This window comes from Lycorma delicatula, chromosome 1 (genome assembly GCF_047948215.1).
Source record: "Lycorma delicatula isolate Av1 chromosome 1, ASM4794821v1, whole genome shotgun sequence".
NCBI classification, from domain to species: domain Eukaryota; kingdom Metazoa; phylum Arthropoda; class Insecta; order Hemiptera; family Fulgoridae; genus Lycorma; species Lycorma delicatula.
Window position 1 is genome coordinate 297,412,266 of NC_134455.1, and position 20,530 is coordinate 297,432,795.

At 27.9% G+C, this 20,530-nt stretch overlaps 1 protein-coding gene across 2 annotated transcripts in view; it reads left to right on the forward strand.

Annotated features, from left to right (window-relative positions):
• The window catches only part of LOC142333193 (peripheral plasma membrane protein CASK-like), a 161,269-nt gene that overhangs the window by 13,382 nt on the left and 127,357 nt on the right, over positions 1-20,530 (forward strand). Inside the window, exons 2-3 of one of the 2 annotated variants that reach the window (XM_075380169.1) lie at positions 7,435-7,599; positions 17,268-17,342. In XM_075380169.1, coding sequence (XP_075236284.1) covers positions 7,435-7,599; positions 17,268-17,342 — 240 coding nt within the window. The remainder of the gene's footprint in view (positions 1-7,434; positions 7,600-17,267; positions 17,343-20,530) is intronic. The other variant, XM_075380176.1, reaches the window with a different exon arrangement.

Sequence of the window (20,530 nt, forward strand, 5' to 3'; positions counted from 1 at the left end):
TAAGTGACTGAGATACCTGAATAATATTGATACTGTGGTACTTCACTTCAAATTTATCTGATCTGTTGATGAATGGTATTTGATTGATGTCTCCTATTAACATGACTTCAGACACTCCTTACTGTATTGCAGCAAAGATGATCTCACCTTTAAACATTTTTTGGAATTTATTAAAAATGAATGAAGCATGCGGAAGGTGTCATTGGAGTATTCATTGTCATTACTTTTATGTAATTTCATACATCAAATTCAAAATTCAAATGCAGCTTCTCCGGTTGATATAAGCACTAGGTCTCCTTTGTTGAAATCAAAACAAGAAGCATGGGTAACATCATCCCTTTTTATTGAGCGATTTCATTTTTTTGCGAAACATGGTGAACTTTATCTGAAAGCAAAATCTTTGCTATTTAAAGTTATTCATTTTACTGATAATGCTCCAGGACATCCAGAAGAAGTAAGATTTTGGTTCCCTAATCTAGAAATGTTATTTCTGCACCAAATATGTCAGCTCTAATTCAACCTTTGAATCAAGGGATCATTGCTGCTTTCAAAGCCTATCTGCAGCAGACTTTTAGTAGATTGTTAAGTGAAACAGAGGTGGATAATTCATTTACTGTGATTCAGTGGTGGAAAAATTACACCATTGCAGATTACATTGCAAACATTAAGGAATCAGTTGATGAAATTAAACCATCAGTGATCAATGCATGTTGGCAGAATTTGTCGCCCAACATTGTTAAGAAAAAATGAAAAACTGAAAAAAAAACAAAGAAAACAAAACTGCTGATAATTTTGCTAGCAATATTGTGCAAATGGCACATAAAATTCAAGGCGAAGGTTTCAATGAAATTGGTACTTCAGATGTTCAGGAGCTGACACACTGTGACAAGGAAGAGCTCATGAAAGAAGAACTTGAAAAACTGATAATACAGCCTTTTTACCTATTCTATAAGATGAAACAAAAGGAAGAAGAAGTTACAAGGGAATTAGTAAACTTAAAATCTGTAAATAAAATCTTTTGTTCAACTTTGTTAATAACAAAGGTTTCTGAAACTGACCCTTTTCTAGAGTGGTCAATAAATTTTAAACGCCAGAATGAAACAACATATCACTATACAGTGATTTATGAAAAAAAAAAAGAATAAAGTAAGTTAACATAGGCCTACATTATCTTGTTAAAAGATTCTGTTCTTAGTATTGGGTGTTTACGGTTTTATACATACTGTACATAAGTTTTTCATTGTTCAAAATTAAAGTAAAAAAAAAAATGAATAAAAATACTGTACTATACATAAGTAAAGATATTTATTATGGCTATATACTCATTCATAAGTATACAGTATGTTAGTACATGGTTTTTAAATAGGTACTTTAGCATACAAGATTGACATTCGGATTATTTAAGAACATAACCCCCCTTTTTAACCATATAAATTTGGTTTGGTATTCACAGTTTTGTTATTCATGCTATTTATGTGAAACGGAACCCCTGCGAATAACGGAGGATTATTGTATGTCATCAACTGTGTTTTTTAGTATTTTGTCAGCTACTTATAGCCATATGCAGAAGACTTGAAGTAGTTCTTCACATTGCTGGTACCTAGGCCAAGCGCTTGAATGACTGTCTACTGTCTAGTTCTAAGGGAATTTGAGTCAGTCACTTGCTATTTCTAAGAATTTGAATAGTTTTTTCTTCTAGTGATTTTTTTGTGTAGAATGGATTGTAATAATATATCTTTTCTTTTCCATCCCTGAATGTTATGAAATTGTAAGATGTATTGTTGTTATTTAATTTGCTTGATATATCTACAATATGGTTTTGCTTTAGGTCAACTGAGTATTTGTTAGTGATTCTATCCAAGAAATCAGTATCACAGGTCTGTGAGTAGTCAGCATCTGTTTCTAGTTGGGTTGTTAGCAATAGTATTTTGTCAAGGGGAAAGGAAAGATCTTTTGTTTTTCCATCATTGCTAAGTCCTTTGGGTTAAATACTGATAAATTTCCGTAATTTGAGCAGGTAGCTGTGTCTCTTACAACCCTTTTAGTGGTTTGAATAATATTACTGTCCTCTTCATTACTTTAGAGTGAGTTTTCCCGCATCTCAATTCTACCAGTGTAAGATTTGCTATAGTCATTCATTTGTTATCATGTGATAGAATCGGGATTGTGTTCCTGGGCTGTAACAAGTAATTTTTGTTCTGATATATTTAGGGAGGAGATTTGATTTTGGTCAGAATTTGAGTTCTTACAATTTGATTGTATCACTGCGGTTTTACTAAGGTTATTTTAGGTAGTGTCAATTATTCTATTTTCAAAGGTTGTAGTATAATGTGGACTTGGTGAGGCTTTTAAGGGTAAGTTGTCATATTGTGTATGTAATTTATTAGTTACGTAGGCTAGTTTTGTTTTTATCTCTTGAAATTTATTTTTAATAAGATATAAATCAGTTTTGTTGTTAGTGATTGGGTTTTTCAACATATTCTGTATATATACTTTCCCTTCTGTGTTTGCTTGGAATTTTTAAGTTTTTTAATGTCAAGTAAAATATTTGGTTTGTAGAGATATGCTGATGCGAGTTGATTTTCTGCAATAGTTGCTGATTGTTTTCTTTTGGTTTAAGTTTCCTTCAAGTTTTGTGATAATTCAGCAACATTGTGTTTATAGTTTTCTTTTTCATGACTGCAGAATTTTTTGTAAGATAGGTAACCTTTTCTTCTAGTTCACAATTTTTTCCCATTGTAGTTGCATTGTCATGTTTGAAAATATTTTGCATCTCTAAGTGATGTTAGCCTTTTTCGAGCTGCCTGTTTACCTCTTGAAGTTGCAGTTGAAGATTTTTATCTGAGTCAAGTACATATTTTCTTCTCTTGAGGACTCTTCAAGCTGTGCCTCCAAGCTGGTCAATCTTGCTAAGAGAATGTCTCACACAATTCGGAGTTGTTTATTTTGGCCCAATGTTTATTTTAGCTGGCTGTTTATTTGTGTAAAGTTCTTGAAACTTTGATTCAGCTTCTTTTAATACGGCATTAAACTTCTCGTTTTTGAATTTTCAGTTTTTGGTTTTGCATATTTTTCCTTGTTTTCTAAATATGAGCAAATTGCAATTTCATTTACTGCTAACATTTGTGCCAAAGAAAATAATATTGTGTTTAGGGATTTTGCATTGTCACTTTTTGTGCTATCTATTATAATCTGGCCAGTGTGGGTATCCTCTTACCTTAATAAATATGAAACACCTTGAACAAACCTTTTGTTGTTTTTGCTATCCTGATAGGGGTGTGATTATTACTAACTTAATAATTATTCTTCTGTCATTTTAATTAAAAATAAAACTGATTGAGAAAGATGCAGTTTCAATGTCAGGTTATGTATATATAGATATTATATAAAATGACATGCCAGTCAATATGTAACTAATTGTAAAGATGCTAGAAATTGTACTTTCTTGTCAGTCTTATATTTCATATAGACAGCTTTGGTATATTATTAATGAAGGTAGAATAGATTAAGAAGTATTGTTATAAATGTGCAATGAATAGTTGTGAACAGCCGTGAATAGTTGTGACATGTAAGTCATTACATGTTGCTGACAGCTAATGTTGTGATGTCACTGATTAAAATTATTCTTCAGTTCAGATTTGAAAAAGGTTTTCTATATATGTACCTTGTGCCTTGAATTTCTTGAGTGATTAATATTACTGAGACAGAAAAGATTTTTTACTTTAATATTAAATGAAGTTATAATTAAGAACTGTAAATTGAATTAAATCTTCTGTATGATGTGGTATTGGTTGGGTCAATGATAAGTATGGGGTTTTTCTTCACTGGTAAGTGTTTTAGCTGTAAGAAGTGTGTTTCAGACTCACAGTACTTAATATTATCAGTTGAAAACAGATGATTGTTGCCTTTTATCATTGTTCACAATGAAGTAACACTTTTTCCTGAGATCATTATCAGATAGATTTCACTAGTCAGCTATATTGTTTACATTCCTAATACAACAGTTTAGATTTTCTTGTAATAATAGACCATGTTAAGTAAATACTGTTGATAAAATATATGATTATTTATCATTTTATATTTACAAATTTGAATTAAAACATAAAATGATGAATTGTTCAAATATTATAAACATTTTATTTAATTTAATTTATAAATAGGACAGTAAAACTTTTAATTTTGTCAGATCGGATACTGAAGACTTTTTTTCAGGAAAACAATTCTTTATTTTTTGGTGTAGTTTTTTGATCATATATCCTATATGACTATGTCTAAAATTACATATTATTCTTATTTCTTGTATCGTGATAATGAACTTCCTCATTCTTTTTGAAGCATGTAGAGTTCACAATTATATTAGTTTTACTTATGTGCAAACAGGAATTTGTTAATAAAAGTAATTGGTAAACCAGTCTTGTCTTAACTATTGAATATTAGCATGGATATAACAGGACTTTACCAATTTTAAAAAGTTATTGGTAAATTAAAACAAAAGAAGCTATTAAACAATTTTATGTGTACAGAGTGATTACAACTGAAATAAGACACTTTTGAAAAAGTGAAATTAAATGACACTTTTGATAGTTATAAAAAATTTAACTTTTTTAAATATAAAGACTGTACTAATGGTTTTACTGATTATTGTGTTGCATAATCAGTCTAGTAAGATGGCCACCACTACTCCTGTAGAGAAATATTTTTTTATGGGCTTGAATTAGCCAAATAAAAATTTTATTACTATTGTGCAGTGATATTTCAAATCAAAATGCAGTAAAGGCCACTTTGATGTGGGTACCTCAACAAGGCAACCCATCAATAATTGGAAAAAAACATTAGAAAATACAGGATATCTGTGCAAAAAGATCTGGACAACCTTATATCAGAAGGATACAATATCCTCCTTAAGTCCAGTAAGTCAATTGTGTTTGCACCGTGTACCAGTGTACTCTAGGTAAATTAACTTGATCAGAAACTTTAGAATTACAAATTTCATATCTGACCATGCGGAAAATTTTTTGGAAATGATTGAAAATGAAACCTTATAAATTAACAGTTAGAATAATCTTAAAGTGATGATTATATAATCTTATGTAAAGATTTTTGTTTTGATATGCAGAAACATGTTGATGAAAATGGTTTCTTTCAATGCCTGATTTTGTGGTGATGAGTTTACATTTCATATTAGTAAAAAGGTTAATAGGCATAACATAAAACCCCAGAGAAGCAGTGCAACCAACATATATGCCTAAGAGAGCATGTTTTGTGCTACTTCCCATGAAAAGTTGGATGGACTATTTTTTCACAATCACAAAAGTAATTGGAAGATTTATTTTGACATGTTAAGAGAATGGCTAATGTCTCGACTTGAGGACAGTTCTGAGAACTTTATCTTCATACAAGTTAGTGCTCATCTCACTGGCACATTGAGATTTGAAATTATCTGGATGAACACCTTCTAAGATGTTGGATTTGGCTTGCAACTGATAAAACCATAACGTTGATATGATGGTCACCAAGAAGTCTAGCTTAATGCCTCATGATCATTTTTTTTGCAGGGTTTTATAAAAGAAAAGGTTTTGGTGATATAGATTATTTTGAAAGAATGTATTATAAATGCTATTGCTAGAGTTGAACAACGTGTGCTTTCACATATTTTGGATGAATTGGACTACTGCATTTATGTCTGTTGTGTAATTCTTAGGACACACATAGAACAATTATAGATAAAAATTTTAAAAATTTCCTTTAAAGCCATTCAAATAAGCTTTATATTTCAAAAATACATTTTTCCAAGCCATCAAAATTCATTTTATATTTCAGTTGTTATCACTCTGTATTATGTGACATAATGAGACCATGGCAAACTGACATCTTATTATATTTTTGTCTTGAAGTCTAACAGTTTCCTTCAGGATGTAATCTCTAGCTACTACTTTACTACATAAATCAAAATCATATTCAGTGATAATTCCTAGAAACTAAATATATTTCATTTTCATTTAAAGCATTGTTGTTTTCCAACATACAGAGGTATAACTTTATCAATTGTCGGTTTATCTTATATAATCACTTACAATTTTCAGAAGTATTCTGAATGTATACATGCTCATTATTTGTCCCTGTTATATTTATTTTGATTAATTACTTTCTTTTATCTATTTGTTCTTAAACAAGAGAAACTTATTTTTTAATTTTTAATAAGGCCTTAGTACAGTGTTTCTGAATTTGATTCTGACTGTGGATGTTAATTTATTACAAAAAAATATTGTTTTTACCATGACAATGTCTACTTCTCTTTATATTGTATCATAAACATAACTTGTTTTGTGTGTTTTCATTCAGGGTTATTCTCATGTTTTTTTTTTTTAGATGTGTGTAATTAATTTTCTTAAATTGTGTTGCAATTATAAGTTGCTCCCCTTAAAAGTAGTTAAAAGGGATTTATTATATCAAAAACTATCAATCGGTATTTCTTTTTCTTAAAGTAATGATGTTAATTAAATAGCAAGACTTTGTGATGAATGTATAAATGTCATGTGTAAGGCTAAATATCAGTAGGCTTGTTATGTTATTTTGCATAAGAACATTCATTTGACTGAAGAAGACAGTGGAAAACTACTTCATCCCTCACATTCCACAGTAAGCCTGGCATGAAATGGTTATTATTATTAAGAATAGATAAGTAATTTTTCAGGAGTAACTTATGGCTCATGTCAAGTTGTTTACAGCCATTTGGTTAAGACATGTAAAAATGAAAAAAATTTAGTCAATCAGGCAATTAGATAATTTGAAAAAAACAGTTTGTGATAGAGAAAAGAGATTGTTAAAAATGTGTGATAATTGCACTTATTTCAGCTTGTTTTATTCATACTGTTAAATTATGGCGGGCAGTATGTTGTGTCACAGCTCTTGACAATTTACTCAGCTCCTGACGATTCATTCGGCTCCTGATGATTCACACAGCTCCTGGTGGTTTACTCAGCTCTGTACTGCACACAGCTCCTGACAATTCACTCGGTTCCATCTATACTATACAAGCCGGCTCAGCACTTGAATCAGTCCAGTTTATCAGTGATAGTCTCAATCACTTGAAGACTCATATTGCTCTGTCAAAATTTACACATCATACGGTAGACATGTACATACATTAAATTATATACTTTTCAACAATGTAATACAAATTAAATTAAATCATGAACATGTTAATGTACAATTGTTAATTCGAATCAGTATTTGTTCTATTTACAGTCCACTTAACACAAATGAAACACATTTAAATCAAAAAAAATTTCTTCTTTTAAAATTTTTGTAATGATGGAAGAATGTAAATACCTCTGTTTTATATGATGTTTCTTCATTACAATTCATTATTTTGAATTCCGTCTTTTATAATGTACTATAATTAAACTGATTTAACATATAATTTTTTTTCAGGGTATAACATTGAAAATGAATGAGGAAGGAAAGTGCATTGTGGCACGAATCATGCATGGCGGAATGATTCACCGGCAAGCCACCCTGCATGTTGGGGATGAAATTAAGGAAATTAATGGAATTCCTGTTGTTAACCAGTCTGTTAATGCCTTACAGAAAATCCTGGTAATTATAATTATGATTTGTTTTCCTTTATGTGTTAAAGAAACAAAATTTACATTTGAAGCAATATTTAAAAAAAATGAATTAATCAAGGAATAAACTTAAATGAATTCAAAGCTCTTATTGAGATGAAATGTAATAAAACATATTTTACAGACAGGCAGTCAGTTGAAATATCTATTGTTTGTATGCAAATAATCTTGATTATACGAATAATGTAAAAATTTGTTTTATGTCAATCATTAAATTTTGTTTTTATATATTACTTCATTTTGTCTTACTCAAATCAAATCTTTTAATCTTAACATATTCTTTTTAAAATCCAGCTTTGCTTATATGCACATTATATTTTATTTTCTCTATTTCTTTTATGAGTTATATTTATTGTATTGCTAAGTTATAGTTTGTAACACAATAAAACAAAGCTTTTCTTTAAAATTATTTGTTATGAGCTACTTATAAAAAAAAATTGAGTTTTATGTTTATTAAAACTTGTTTTGTCTTCTGTATTATTGTTATGAGTTATAGTTCATTTGAAGGAGATTTGTAGAAATTGTAGAAAATTAAATATAAAAAGCACTCGGTTTTTTACCTGTTTTCCCAGTTGTATATATAAGATCCTATAACTTCATTAGAATATATATTAAAACCCCACTTAATGAACACCATTTATTGCATTTAACACCATTTAATGTATTAAGGAGAATAGTTTTACTTGTCATTTAAGTGATTTAGAAAGTTTTCCAAAACTGGAATTAATTTAATTTAAACTGGAATTAAAAAAATAATTACTATTTTGGCTCTTGTAACTTGTAATTTGTGCAATAACCATATGTTTTAAGAATATTATTTAATTATATAGTTTCCTAATTTTAGTCAACAACAAATGAAAAGTGGTTGTGAAGGAAAGACATGTAAATGAAGGAATGATGCAACAATTTCACTATGGTATGCTACAAAACACTTGCACAGACTGGTATGAGGCCCTACATGCATTCTAGATTTGGATGAATGACTTTACCTTTTTCTAGCAGGTGGCTAAGATCCCACCAGTTGAAATGAAAGATGTACTTTCCTTCACAATTCTTTTCCTATTCCATTGTTAAATGAAAGCTATGAAATAAGTTCATACTGCAGTTTTATTAAAAAAACATGGTTCAATGCAAATGATGTCTGTAACTGAAAGCTAAAACAGCATTTTAAAATTAAAAGAAAATAGTTCTTTCATTGAAATCAATCATAGGAAAATCTTTTACATACGTAAACAGCAGATAACAAAATTCTATTTTAAAATTTTTTTGTATGATTTTTATGAAGTCATGAAACATTGAAACTGGCTACTTGGAAAATATGTTACAAAGAAGGGTATTACCCGTGATTTTTTGTAATTCCTACAGGTTTTATTGTATATGTTTCATTGCTTTACTCACTGGTTTTTCTCATTATATACAAACAATTATATTTTATTCACATTTATTGGTTTTGTTTACTTCAAGACTAATTACTCTCCTATCAGTGAATCCTTACTGTCATATGGTGTCTGCAGTATTACCAATATCATGCATTCAAGGAACTGATTTCATAACTTCACTATAAAAATTCTTGGTCATGATGACAAAATTCGTTGCCCAAATAAAGTTTACAATTAGAAACTTACATGAGATGTATGTTCAGTTAAGAATAATCTCTTCAGCCAAAAAAAACACCTAATTTTTTAAAGAAGAGATCAGTTTTGATTTACTGAGAATGAATTCTCATCTCCAAAAATCGTTAAAAATTTGATCACTCTTTTGTCACAGATTTCACAGGCCACTTATTATGAATCGTTGTATTCTTTATACATTACAATTACTATAGGTTTTTCTGAAATATTACAATTTTGGATTAAATTACTACAATTTTTACATTTCCATATATTACATTTTCTTTATTTTATGTGATAAACTATACAAAAAAAGGATAATATTGGATGTGAAGAAACTCATCTGTTTGTCAGTCTGTAACCTTTTCTTCAATGTCTTGTCTTCTCCTCTTCTAGTATGAAAAACTTTCATAAATTTATCATTTTAGGGCACTTTTGTCATTTCTTGATAAAGTATTTCAGATTTCTTAAAAATCTCAAATTAATACTTAAAAATCAATAAATTAATCGTTTTTTTTTTGTATGAGTGTCTATTGCCAATTGTGATGCTTTCAATTAAAGCCTCATAGAAACATTATAAAAAAAAATCTATATTAAATACATTGTTTTAAATTTTTTATCAGTTCAAGAAAAATATTAAAGTGTTCAAGAAATTTTGTTCAGATTACTGTTGAGAAAGTTGCAAAATTTTATAATTACAATTATTTTTGAAAGAAAGAACTAAAACTAAGATTAATAACACAAGATCCTTACACACATTGAATTTTTGCACTACTGTACTGTCTGAAAAGATGTAATGCATTACTAATATTCCATTTCTGACTGAAATGTGACATGTTATACTGACTAATGATTATAAGCTTCCAGTTGTACATTACTTTCCACGTAAAAAATAAAAATAAAGTAAAAAAAAAGACAAACAACTTGGTTTCTAAATTTATGGAATTATATTTCAAAATCTTTTTAGAGTTATTATCTATTAGTAATGTTACAGATAGTCCTGTTGAAGATTTCATGGCAAGTGCTATTAAGAACAATGTCACCTACAATACTACTGTTAAAGAGACTCAATTGTATAATAGCTTCAAAACTTGAATCTCATGTTTAAAAGACTTTCAATTTTTAAAAAAAATTAATCAATTTAATTTAATCATAAAGTATTTATTATGATGCCATGTGTAGTTTAACAGTACTTACAGTAAAATATCTTGTTTCATATATTGTAGTTTTAATGATTTTAAAAAGTTATGATCAACATAAAGAAAATAATTTGATTTTCATTAAAAAAGAAAACATACAACAAAATTGTAAAAGTCAAAAAAATTTTACGAGTGTTACATAATAAATTTATCAATTTTACATTTAAATTTATTGTTGTATGAAATGTGATTTGTAGAGATTTATGAAACTATAAGAGTTTTATAAACCACTTTTTATTGAGATAATAATTTGTAGTATGTATGGAGGGTTTACAAAAAAAACAACAAAAAAAAAAAACAGATTATCAGAACAGATAACATGAGAAAAAATTAGACACATTTTATTTTTAATTTTAAATAATCCATATGAAAAAATAATACATTATCTCAAAACTAAATCATTCCTCTAAAATTTTATTTTTTCAAATCTGTTTGATAATGTTCTTAAATTAATTTTTTGTATATATAACATTGCATCAGTTTTGGAATGAATTTTGTCTGGAGGACAATACTAATAGAATTCTGTAGCATTTTCATAGTAATCTATTTGAAATTCATTGTATGCACAAAAAGATTTGTCAATGTTTTATTTATGCTTCTCTTTTAAATTTATCTTTTTCTTAAAATATTAGATGCTTATGACATTTTATATTACTTTTAGGTTGCTGCTTCCTGAGATATTTCACGTGCGTAGCACCATCAAGATGTATGGAATGCAGATTTTGTTTTCAATTTAATTCTTCCTGTTATGCAATTTAAATGTTTTTTAATACAGAATAATATAACTTTTTTTGTGTGATAAAGAAATAGAGAATAGATAATATGGAATAAAAAAAGAATGAGAGAGTTTAAGTTTGGATTTCTCTTACATAAAAATGCTTGTGAATTTCTATCATGGTGTTATAAAAACACTTATCTGCATATTTATGAAAAAACCAACAAGCAAGCTTTTCCATGTTAATCAATAACTTTCAGTAAACCTCCATGTTAGTAATTTTTTGTGCAAATCAAATACATCACGTTAACTGATATTTTTTCATGTTATCTGTTTTTGTGGTATATGTTCCATACTATCAACAAATATATGTATATATATATATTGTTGACTATATATTATGCCATTATATATATTACTCTCAATAAGGAATTAGTGATGAAATATTATGTTAATTACTTAATTAGTCATGTATATTATTATGTACTATTTAATCTAGAGTTGAATAAGTATATACTGGTTGATCATTTGTAAAGTTACCATGTTTATTATTCAACAGCTATCAGTCCCATTGTATATCGGTTTGCAGGCATTACTTACATATAATTCTCAGGGAGAACCTTTTTAAAATTATTTTCAAAGGGGTAGAACCCCTCTGCTACACCTATCCCATCTCAAAAATCTTAAATAACAATGGTAACATTCAATTACATTAATTGACAAGCCGAAAAAAATTATAAATTTTGGTGAAAATAAAATTAAAATCCACCCATCCCTTTGCTCGGTAGGTGTGAAAACCATTTTCAGTAGTGCTTTCTTTAAATTTCAGTCCAACAAAAATAAATATAAAATTGCATAATATTACTCCTTAAAGCATTTGAAATAATCATAATCTGTGGATTAAAACTGTGAAAATTATTCTTTAAATTACCAACACAAAATTTCATCCTTAAATATTTTCTAAATTTTCAAGGGTTGAAAACTAATTTTTTTAAAATGAGACTATATAGCTTGTGACATCTCATTGGAAGGTCCTTTGAGTAAAAAGTAATTTGACTAAAATAAAATAAAAATTAGTTCACTGATATTGAAGTTATGATTAAAAATGTGTTTTTATGGTAATATTGGGATACAGAGTTTTTTCTAACCCAAAGCATTAGATCTGAAATCGTCCATTCTTGTTAAAAACATTGGTTTTAGGTTTCTCCAGCATTGAAAAACCATACCAGTAAACACAGCATTATAACATCAGTTAAATATACAAAAAACCAACAATAAGATTTGAACCTACTTCTTTGTTGATAACATGTTGAAAAATTTATTACCAGATAAACTTAATGATTAAATAATTAAATAAAAACTAATTCATAAATGAATAAATAGTTAATCAAAAAATAAAACTTAAATAATTCATTAATTTTGAAGGTTTTTAACAATAAGAGTCCTTAAGAAATATTAAGTGAAACACTTTTTTACCTCAATAAAATAAAGGTATTTTTCAACTCTTTTATGTTAGTATGAATTTCTTTATAAATTATTGATTTTAAATGACCCCACACAAAGAAGTCCAGTGGTGTAAGATCAACAGATCTTGTCGGCCACTCAACTGATCCTTTTCTACTTATCCAATGCCCAGGAAGCATTCAGTCCAACCACTGTTGAACTGGAAATGAAAACTGAGCAGGTGCTCCATCTTGCCGTCTTCATTAAGGAGACAGCAAGATTTGTTTTCATCATGTCTTCATTAAGTAACCTGTTTCCATTGTCATCTAACTGATTTCTAAGCCATGCACTAATAGTGGGTGAATAACCTCATCCAGCAACTGCAAATACTTTTCACCTGTCAAATCCCATCAATAAATACTGGACCAATTATGTTATCACCGTAAATCTCATCCCACACATTTATTAATTTTTTCAGGATGCTGAATGTTTCAAATATTGAAAACATGGAGCAATTATTTAAATTGCTCCAGTATCAGCAGTTATGTTTGTTAATAAAGTCATTTAGAAAGAAGGTGAATTTGTCAGAAAAACAAATATTTTTCATAAACATTGGATTGACATCTATTAATTGATTCATTTCTTCACAGAATTCAATCCTTCTGTCATCATCATCATCACTCAGTTCTTGATGCAGTTGAATTTTATACGGAAAGAATTTATTCAGTTTTAATGTAGTGAAAACGGAATCTGAAGAAACCCCACTTTCATGGGATATTTTACGAATTGATCTCTGAGGTTTTGCCACTACATTTCCCAAGATTCTAACCAGTTAATTTGTCTAAAATCTTTCTTCCTCCAAGTTTCTTATTCATGACAGATCCCATTTATTGGAATTTTTTTACAAGTTTTACAATGAGTGTGAAACATTTTATTTGGATGCTGTTCATTAAATGCGTAGGCAGTTTTTCTAGCACATTTATTTTGTTCTCCGTATGTAAAAATTAGTTCAGTCCTTTCTTCCAGATTGTAAGCCATTTTAGTGAGACAAATTTACTAAAGACAAAAAATGAAAGGCCTTCCAATGATGTATCTCAAACTACTTTATCTCATTAAAAAAAAATACGTTTTCAACCATTTAAAATTTAGAAAACATTTAAGGGTGAAATTTTGTGTTGGTAATTTTAAAAATAATTTTCACAGTTTTAATCCACAGATTATAATTATTTCAAATGGTTTAAGAAGTAATAAATTGTAATTTTATAGTTTTTATTTTTGTTGGACTGAAATTTAAAATAATTCTACTTCAAGTGGTTTTTTGCAACTACCGAGTAAAGGAGTGGGCAGATTTTAATTTTCTTTTCACCAAAATTCATTATTTTTTTGGTTTGTCGATTAATGTAATTAAATGTTTCCATTGCCATTTAAGATTTTTGAGATCGAGGTAGGTGAAGCAGAGAGGGCGGTTCCACCCATGAAAATAATTTTAAAAAGGTTCCCTCCAAGAATGGTATACATGCCTGCAAACAGAAATACGATGGCACTGAAAACTGTTTAATAATAAAAGTGGTAGCTTTTCAAATAATCACCCTGTAAATATTCATTTAATGAAAAATTGAACCTTTTCCTTGCATGTATCTAAACTGATCTGTGCCTGGAAAATTATTATTAGCTAAAATTTTTGATTACTGTCACTTTTCGGTCTAATCTCTTTGCTGGTATGGTTATTTGGGGGTTAAATATGTAAAATATAAATTGGTTGTCTCTTACTGAAGACAGATAAAAAATTTATTTAACATTTTTTTGTGATGAAGTTAATTTGTAAGAGAAGTGTTTCTCGTATAATGTTTTCATTAAGACATTTTATAAATAGAAATTTTCATAAAATTAATATTGAATTCTTTCAATTTCCTGTTCTTTCTCTCCACTCTTCTTATTCTACACCTACCATCTTAGTCATTGTTAAAATTCTGTTTAAATCATCATTTCTCATTATGAAACTTTGTTCTTCTTGTCATTAAAACTTTCATTTTGAGAAATCAATATTTGATTTGTATCTTCCTCTAACTTAACTTTCATTGAATATCCTTTGTTTTAAAAAGTGTACTTTAAGCTGCATATTAAAAGAATTAATAAAATTTATTGAAGTCTTAAGATAAGAAACTTATTTTCTTAAAATATATACATTTATCTTGATTTTAACGTTTATTACCTTTTTAAAATTTGTGTTAAAAATTGTCAGTAATATTTTACTTATCTGTGCCACAACAAGCACTGAAAGATAAATCTTAGGAATGTGTTCTATTTTCTTAATTTTTATTTGTACAATTTGTAAAATGGTTGTGCACATTGAAATTAACTGACTGATTAAACTTTTTTTTTATTCTTAACTTGATTAACAAGCAGAATATTACCCAAATATAAACTGAAGATTCGCAGTTTAATAAAAAAAAGATGTTATAGAAATGTTAAAGAGAAACACCATGAGTAAACACTGAAAAATTTTATAATCAACGTGTACAAAAGCTGAAAAGATACAGTGCTAAAAGGTTGTAGAAAATTCTATTAAAACATGATAGATATAAAAATTTTATCCTGTATAAAGTTATAAACAAATGAATTGGTCTAAAACAATTAAGTAGATATAATAAAACACAAGTTTTAATGTAAAATTTTATCAGTTTTGACCAAATTACAGAGAATAATGCCAATGCTACATGCCTGATTGAATGACCATTGCAATATTACATAATGAAGTATAATGATTCAGTAAATATCTAGGAGGCATATGAAATCACTCAGCATGTGATAATTAAGCACACCTGACTGGTATAGAAATAGCAAAGGACAACTTCACAGTGATTGTGTTACTTTTGCAGTATATTATCAAAATTGGTCCACCATTTTTCCTAACAAGCTGCCTTCTATTAACATTTCACAAAGCAAATATAGTTTGAATAAATTAAACATTCCAGGAAGATTGACTGAACTTCATTGAAGTTAATCTTGGTTCATTAATTTTTGGTATTCCTGAATGAATCCACCAGAAACTGTCATGCATAATTGTAGATACTGGGAAAAGAAGCAAATGCTTGTTTAACTAATGTTGTAGAAGGGTAGTAAATTTCTCCATCAATGCTGAAATGTACTACAGAATCATGACAAATAATGTGTTATTAAATAATGTTAAAGATTTTAGATGTGGTGTATTCATACAGTAATATACTGGCTTGTGTCAGCAGATTAGATATGTGAAATCCCTGTTCAACTATGAAACCACATCCCAAATGAACTATCGTTTAGACCCAACAGCATAAATCACTATATCTGGATTGATTTGCAAAGAAATTTGGAAAAGTCTTGCAAGAATGCTAAGTGGCTAGTATTCTTTAAGTTAATTTAGTCACAATTTAATGTAACTTTCCATGAAGGAAAGATGTATTCCTAATTGACAGTTTGATTCCAATGACAAAAATAACATTTTTTTTGGAAAAATGAACAGAGCTGAGAAGTTGAAAAGAGAAGAGCAGTGAAAAATACATAAGCTATGTAAAGGTTGTGCTGCTATGCAATGCATATATTTCATTATTAGTTGATCCCATCACTGCCAAAGAGAAGGTTTTTCACTGTCATAGGTACTACTAATTAGTATTGAGAACTAAAGAACCTGTAGCAAGTAGAAGAAAGTTGTTTTGGATGGGGCTCTTTATCCTAAGAGCTGATTGTTCCACTGATAAGTCAACAACTTAACCATATTCCAGCTGAAATTTCACAATTAGAGTTGCAACACTAATTGTGAAATTAGTTTTATGTTTGAGGGTTAGGGTAAATAAGTTTTAGTTTTCACTTTACAGTTGCAACACCCTAAAATAAATGGAGTGTTTAATGATTTACAAACTCTACTGGTGATAGATTATTTATTCACTGCTTGATATGATTATTTGAAATACTAGACGTGAATCTTTTGATTCACATCACCATACTGCTTTATTTTATATGGTTATTCCATCAGCCTAAGAATTTGTGCAGGAACTGACCAACTGGTGAATTTTAATCCCCTCCATGCAATAGAAGTAGTTTGGCAAAGTGGTTTAGCATAACTCCTTTTAGATAAACATTAAGAGTCTTGGAGTCCTCATTGGCAAACTGCTTTGCAACAAAAGTAAATTCTAAAATATTCACTGATTGTTCCAATTTGAATATTTTGGTGATCTGTAGGACCTTCTTAACATTCATCATTCCATCTAAGAATGGAATTCATGTTCCACTTAAGAATCTATCTAAGGGTGGATCTTAGATAGGCTAAGAACCCATGTAAGATGGCTCTTAGGTGGCGCAGAAGTGGATTTACCACGTACTAACTACCAAATCAAGTGGTTGATCAATAATATGAGTGATGTGAATTGTTGCACAATCATTTTTATTCCTAAAATCCAGATCTAGAATTTTGTTACATTTTTTATTCCAATATGCCTTTTTGTTCATTGCTTTGGTTTCAAAAATTACCTCATTCAAAATGATTTGTCAAGTCAATAAAATTTTTACGTGTAATTTCAATTTCTTTTACTACATTTAATAGTATTATTTTATAAGAATGAAGAGATTTATTATTTATATTTATGTTTTCTACTGTAATTTCTGATATATACATTTTTTCTGTTTGTTGTTACAGCGAGAAGCGCGGGGCTCTGTTACCTTCAAGATCATCCCTTCTTATCGCAGTGCACCACCTCCCTGTGAGGTACAAGTAAGCCCAAACACTATATATCAATTTCAACATGTTTTAGGTTTTGGGCAACTAACTGGTCTTTTCTATAAGAATTTAAAATTATTGTTGTAACTAATTACCTTCTCACACCTGTAGTCTAATCAAATTATTTGCAAAGGTTTTTCTTTATAGATATGTATTTTTATTTAAATAAATGATTTATCTGCTTTTACTAATTTTGCTAATTATTTCATTTATAAAAAATAAATAAATAAGTACCTGGTTAACCATCTGTCAACTCTTGTTTTTCTATAATAACTAAATTTACTATACCAGATTAGACAAATTCATTAATTCAAAAATGAAAATTAAACTTCCTACAAAATTATTCTTTAAATCTTTAAAAAAAGACTGAATAGGATCTGTAAAAAAAGACTGAATAGATTGCTTTGTTGCTTTTATCAAGAACTAGTTTATTTAAACGTAAAAATTAGACTCTTTTTAATCATGCTACAATCTTTTTAATAAAAAATAGGTAGTTTAAAATGAAATTTTAATGAAAAATGCTTAGGAATTATATTATAAATAAAAGTACTTTTTTAAGATTAGTTGTGATATCCATATTGCAATGTAAAATTTAAAAATTACCTGACCAAATGTTGTGTTTTCTTTTGCTAATAGGATTTTTTTATTTTTCTGTTTCTCTTTTATTTGCTTTATTCACCTACCTTAATTATTATCCTGTCAGTAATGTTGGATATCCAGTTTGTTTTAACTATTATATTACAATATTCCTTATATTTCTTTCTTTATTTTTATATTAAATTAATTAATTTAATATTAATTACAGTTAATGTCATTTTGTAGCCTCATTTATTGTTATTTTTTAGAGAAATTCTTTGACTTCCCCCTTAATATTTTAGTTTGATAGTTTGCGTATGTATAATTACTGTAAAGTAATGGAACTGACAAATAAAAATTGAATATTGCAAAAAAAGTTGACATTCTCTTAGAAACAGTTGTTTTATTTTTCACTTTATTAGTGCAGAAATAATTTAATAACAATAACTAATAATTTAAGACAGTAACTAATAACAATATATTTCTGTACTGTTTCATTTCTAGTTAATTCCATATATTTATCTATATACTAATGGAAAATTCTTGTAGGATATATTGTTATTTACAATTTTGTTCGATTAAAAGAAGTAACTTATTTGGTTGTTTGCTCATCAGAATAAAAGATACTAATAATAATGAATGATAAAAATTCTATATATTCTTTTCCAGTTTTTTGTGATTTTACATTTTTGTTTTTACTGTCATTTGCCGACTACTTGTTTTGGTCATCAGTTCATTTTACATATTTTTCTCCAATTTTTGTTGTTGTCTAAGTCTGTCTTTTTGTCAGCAAGTTAGTCCTATTCTTATGTGCTTCACTCTTTTTTATAATGTGTTTTTTGTGTAATATTCTCTGTTAATACTTTGTTGCACTGCCAAATTCAGTGTTATTGTTATGAACTGGTTAAAATTTTCCTTTTATAAAATTGTCAGTTAACATCCCTGATGTAACCCAGGGCAGTTGTATTTTTCTGAATTTTTGTTTTATGCTTTAAAAACAACCATATCTTACAAATCTATTATATTTGAGACATTAAATAAATACATTCTCATAGTGAAGAATGTATTTAAATAAATACATTCTCATAGCAAATGTAATAATACATTCTCATAGTGATTCTAGGAGAATGTCTACTTTTTTTTGCAGTAGTCAATTGTTATTCATCAGTTCCACTGCTGTCGGTAATTACACTACATTTCTTTTTTATAATACATTCTGTACATGCTACATATAATGCATTCTTTGCCTTATGATTAGTTATAAAAATTTTTACTCTATCCAAGAATTACTTATGTGATTCTACACTATAATATTTTACTTTTTATAAGCAAACTCAAATTAGTAAAATATTTTTTTTTTTAAATTCTTCACGTCATTTTCTTTCAAATGACATTTAATTTACTTAAACAAAAAATGGTTGAAATTCGTTAAATTAATTACAATATGTTTAATTAAAGGTCACTACGGCTAATTTTTGCTAGCAACCCCAGCAGTAATGTATTAAATTATGATTAATCATTCATTTAAATCGAGTTTCATTAAAAAAACAAATACCTGCAGAAATTAGCTGCTGGATCTTGTACTAAAAGCATTTAAATTGATTTTTTTTTTTTTTGAAGACTGTAACATTTATTTAATAATTTATTTTATGATTCAATATGGTGTTACTAATTACTTAGATAAAAAGTGGATATTTTTCATTGTGCGTGCTAGATTTATAGGTAGGTAATAAATAAAATTAAACAAATTATAAATATATTTATATTTTCATGAATTTCTGATTAATAATTTATTTGTTAGTTTAATGATTAAAAAACACAGGTAGCTTTAAATATATTTGTTTCATTATCCTTATACTTTGAATTCCAGTATATATTTGTGTCTAACTTTAATGATATTACAAATAATCTGCAGTGTTAAACATAATATCAAGTAAAAGTAAAGATTCAACCTTACACTTTTTCTCTTAATTCAGTTTCTTGTAACATGGCTATTATACAAATATATAAAAATAAAAAAAAAAATCATAAGGCAAAGTGTACATTATTTGTAGCAAATTCATACTGTTAATGTATTATATAAAAAATAAAATTGTTCTGACATTTTGGTGAACCTATTCTAAAAGAAAAAGTAAACCATTTATTTTAAAATTTTGCACAAATAATTAACGTACCTTTATAAATGTGCTACAATCTAATGAAAACTGGTGGAGAAGGGTGTGTTAACTGAAATCACTCAATTTATTGAATCTTTTTTAAAAAACTGTAATTTGGTAAATGGTCCAATCTGTTTCACATGTTAGTTGAGAGGATTAACTGAAGTCAAAATAATGATTTAAACTGAGTTATCTTAATAAAAGATCTGAGTTATCTTGTTAAAAGAGGTAGAAAAGAACATAATTACATACATTAATTATTTTAAACTGTGAAATAAATTAGATAAAAAATAATAGGTGTAAAGTGTACCAAAGAGATTTACTCTCAAAGGAACTACATTGCTTACGTTCATAAATGCTTATATTAAATGAACAAATTACTAACAAGAGAGCTGCTTTAGAGAATTAATTAAATCAGATGTAGAAACAATGTAGTAGTCATGTATTAAG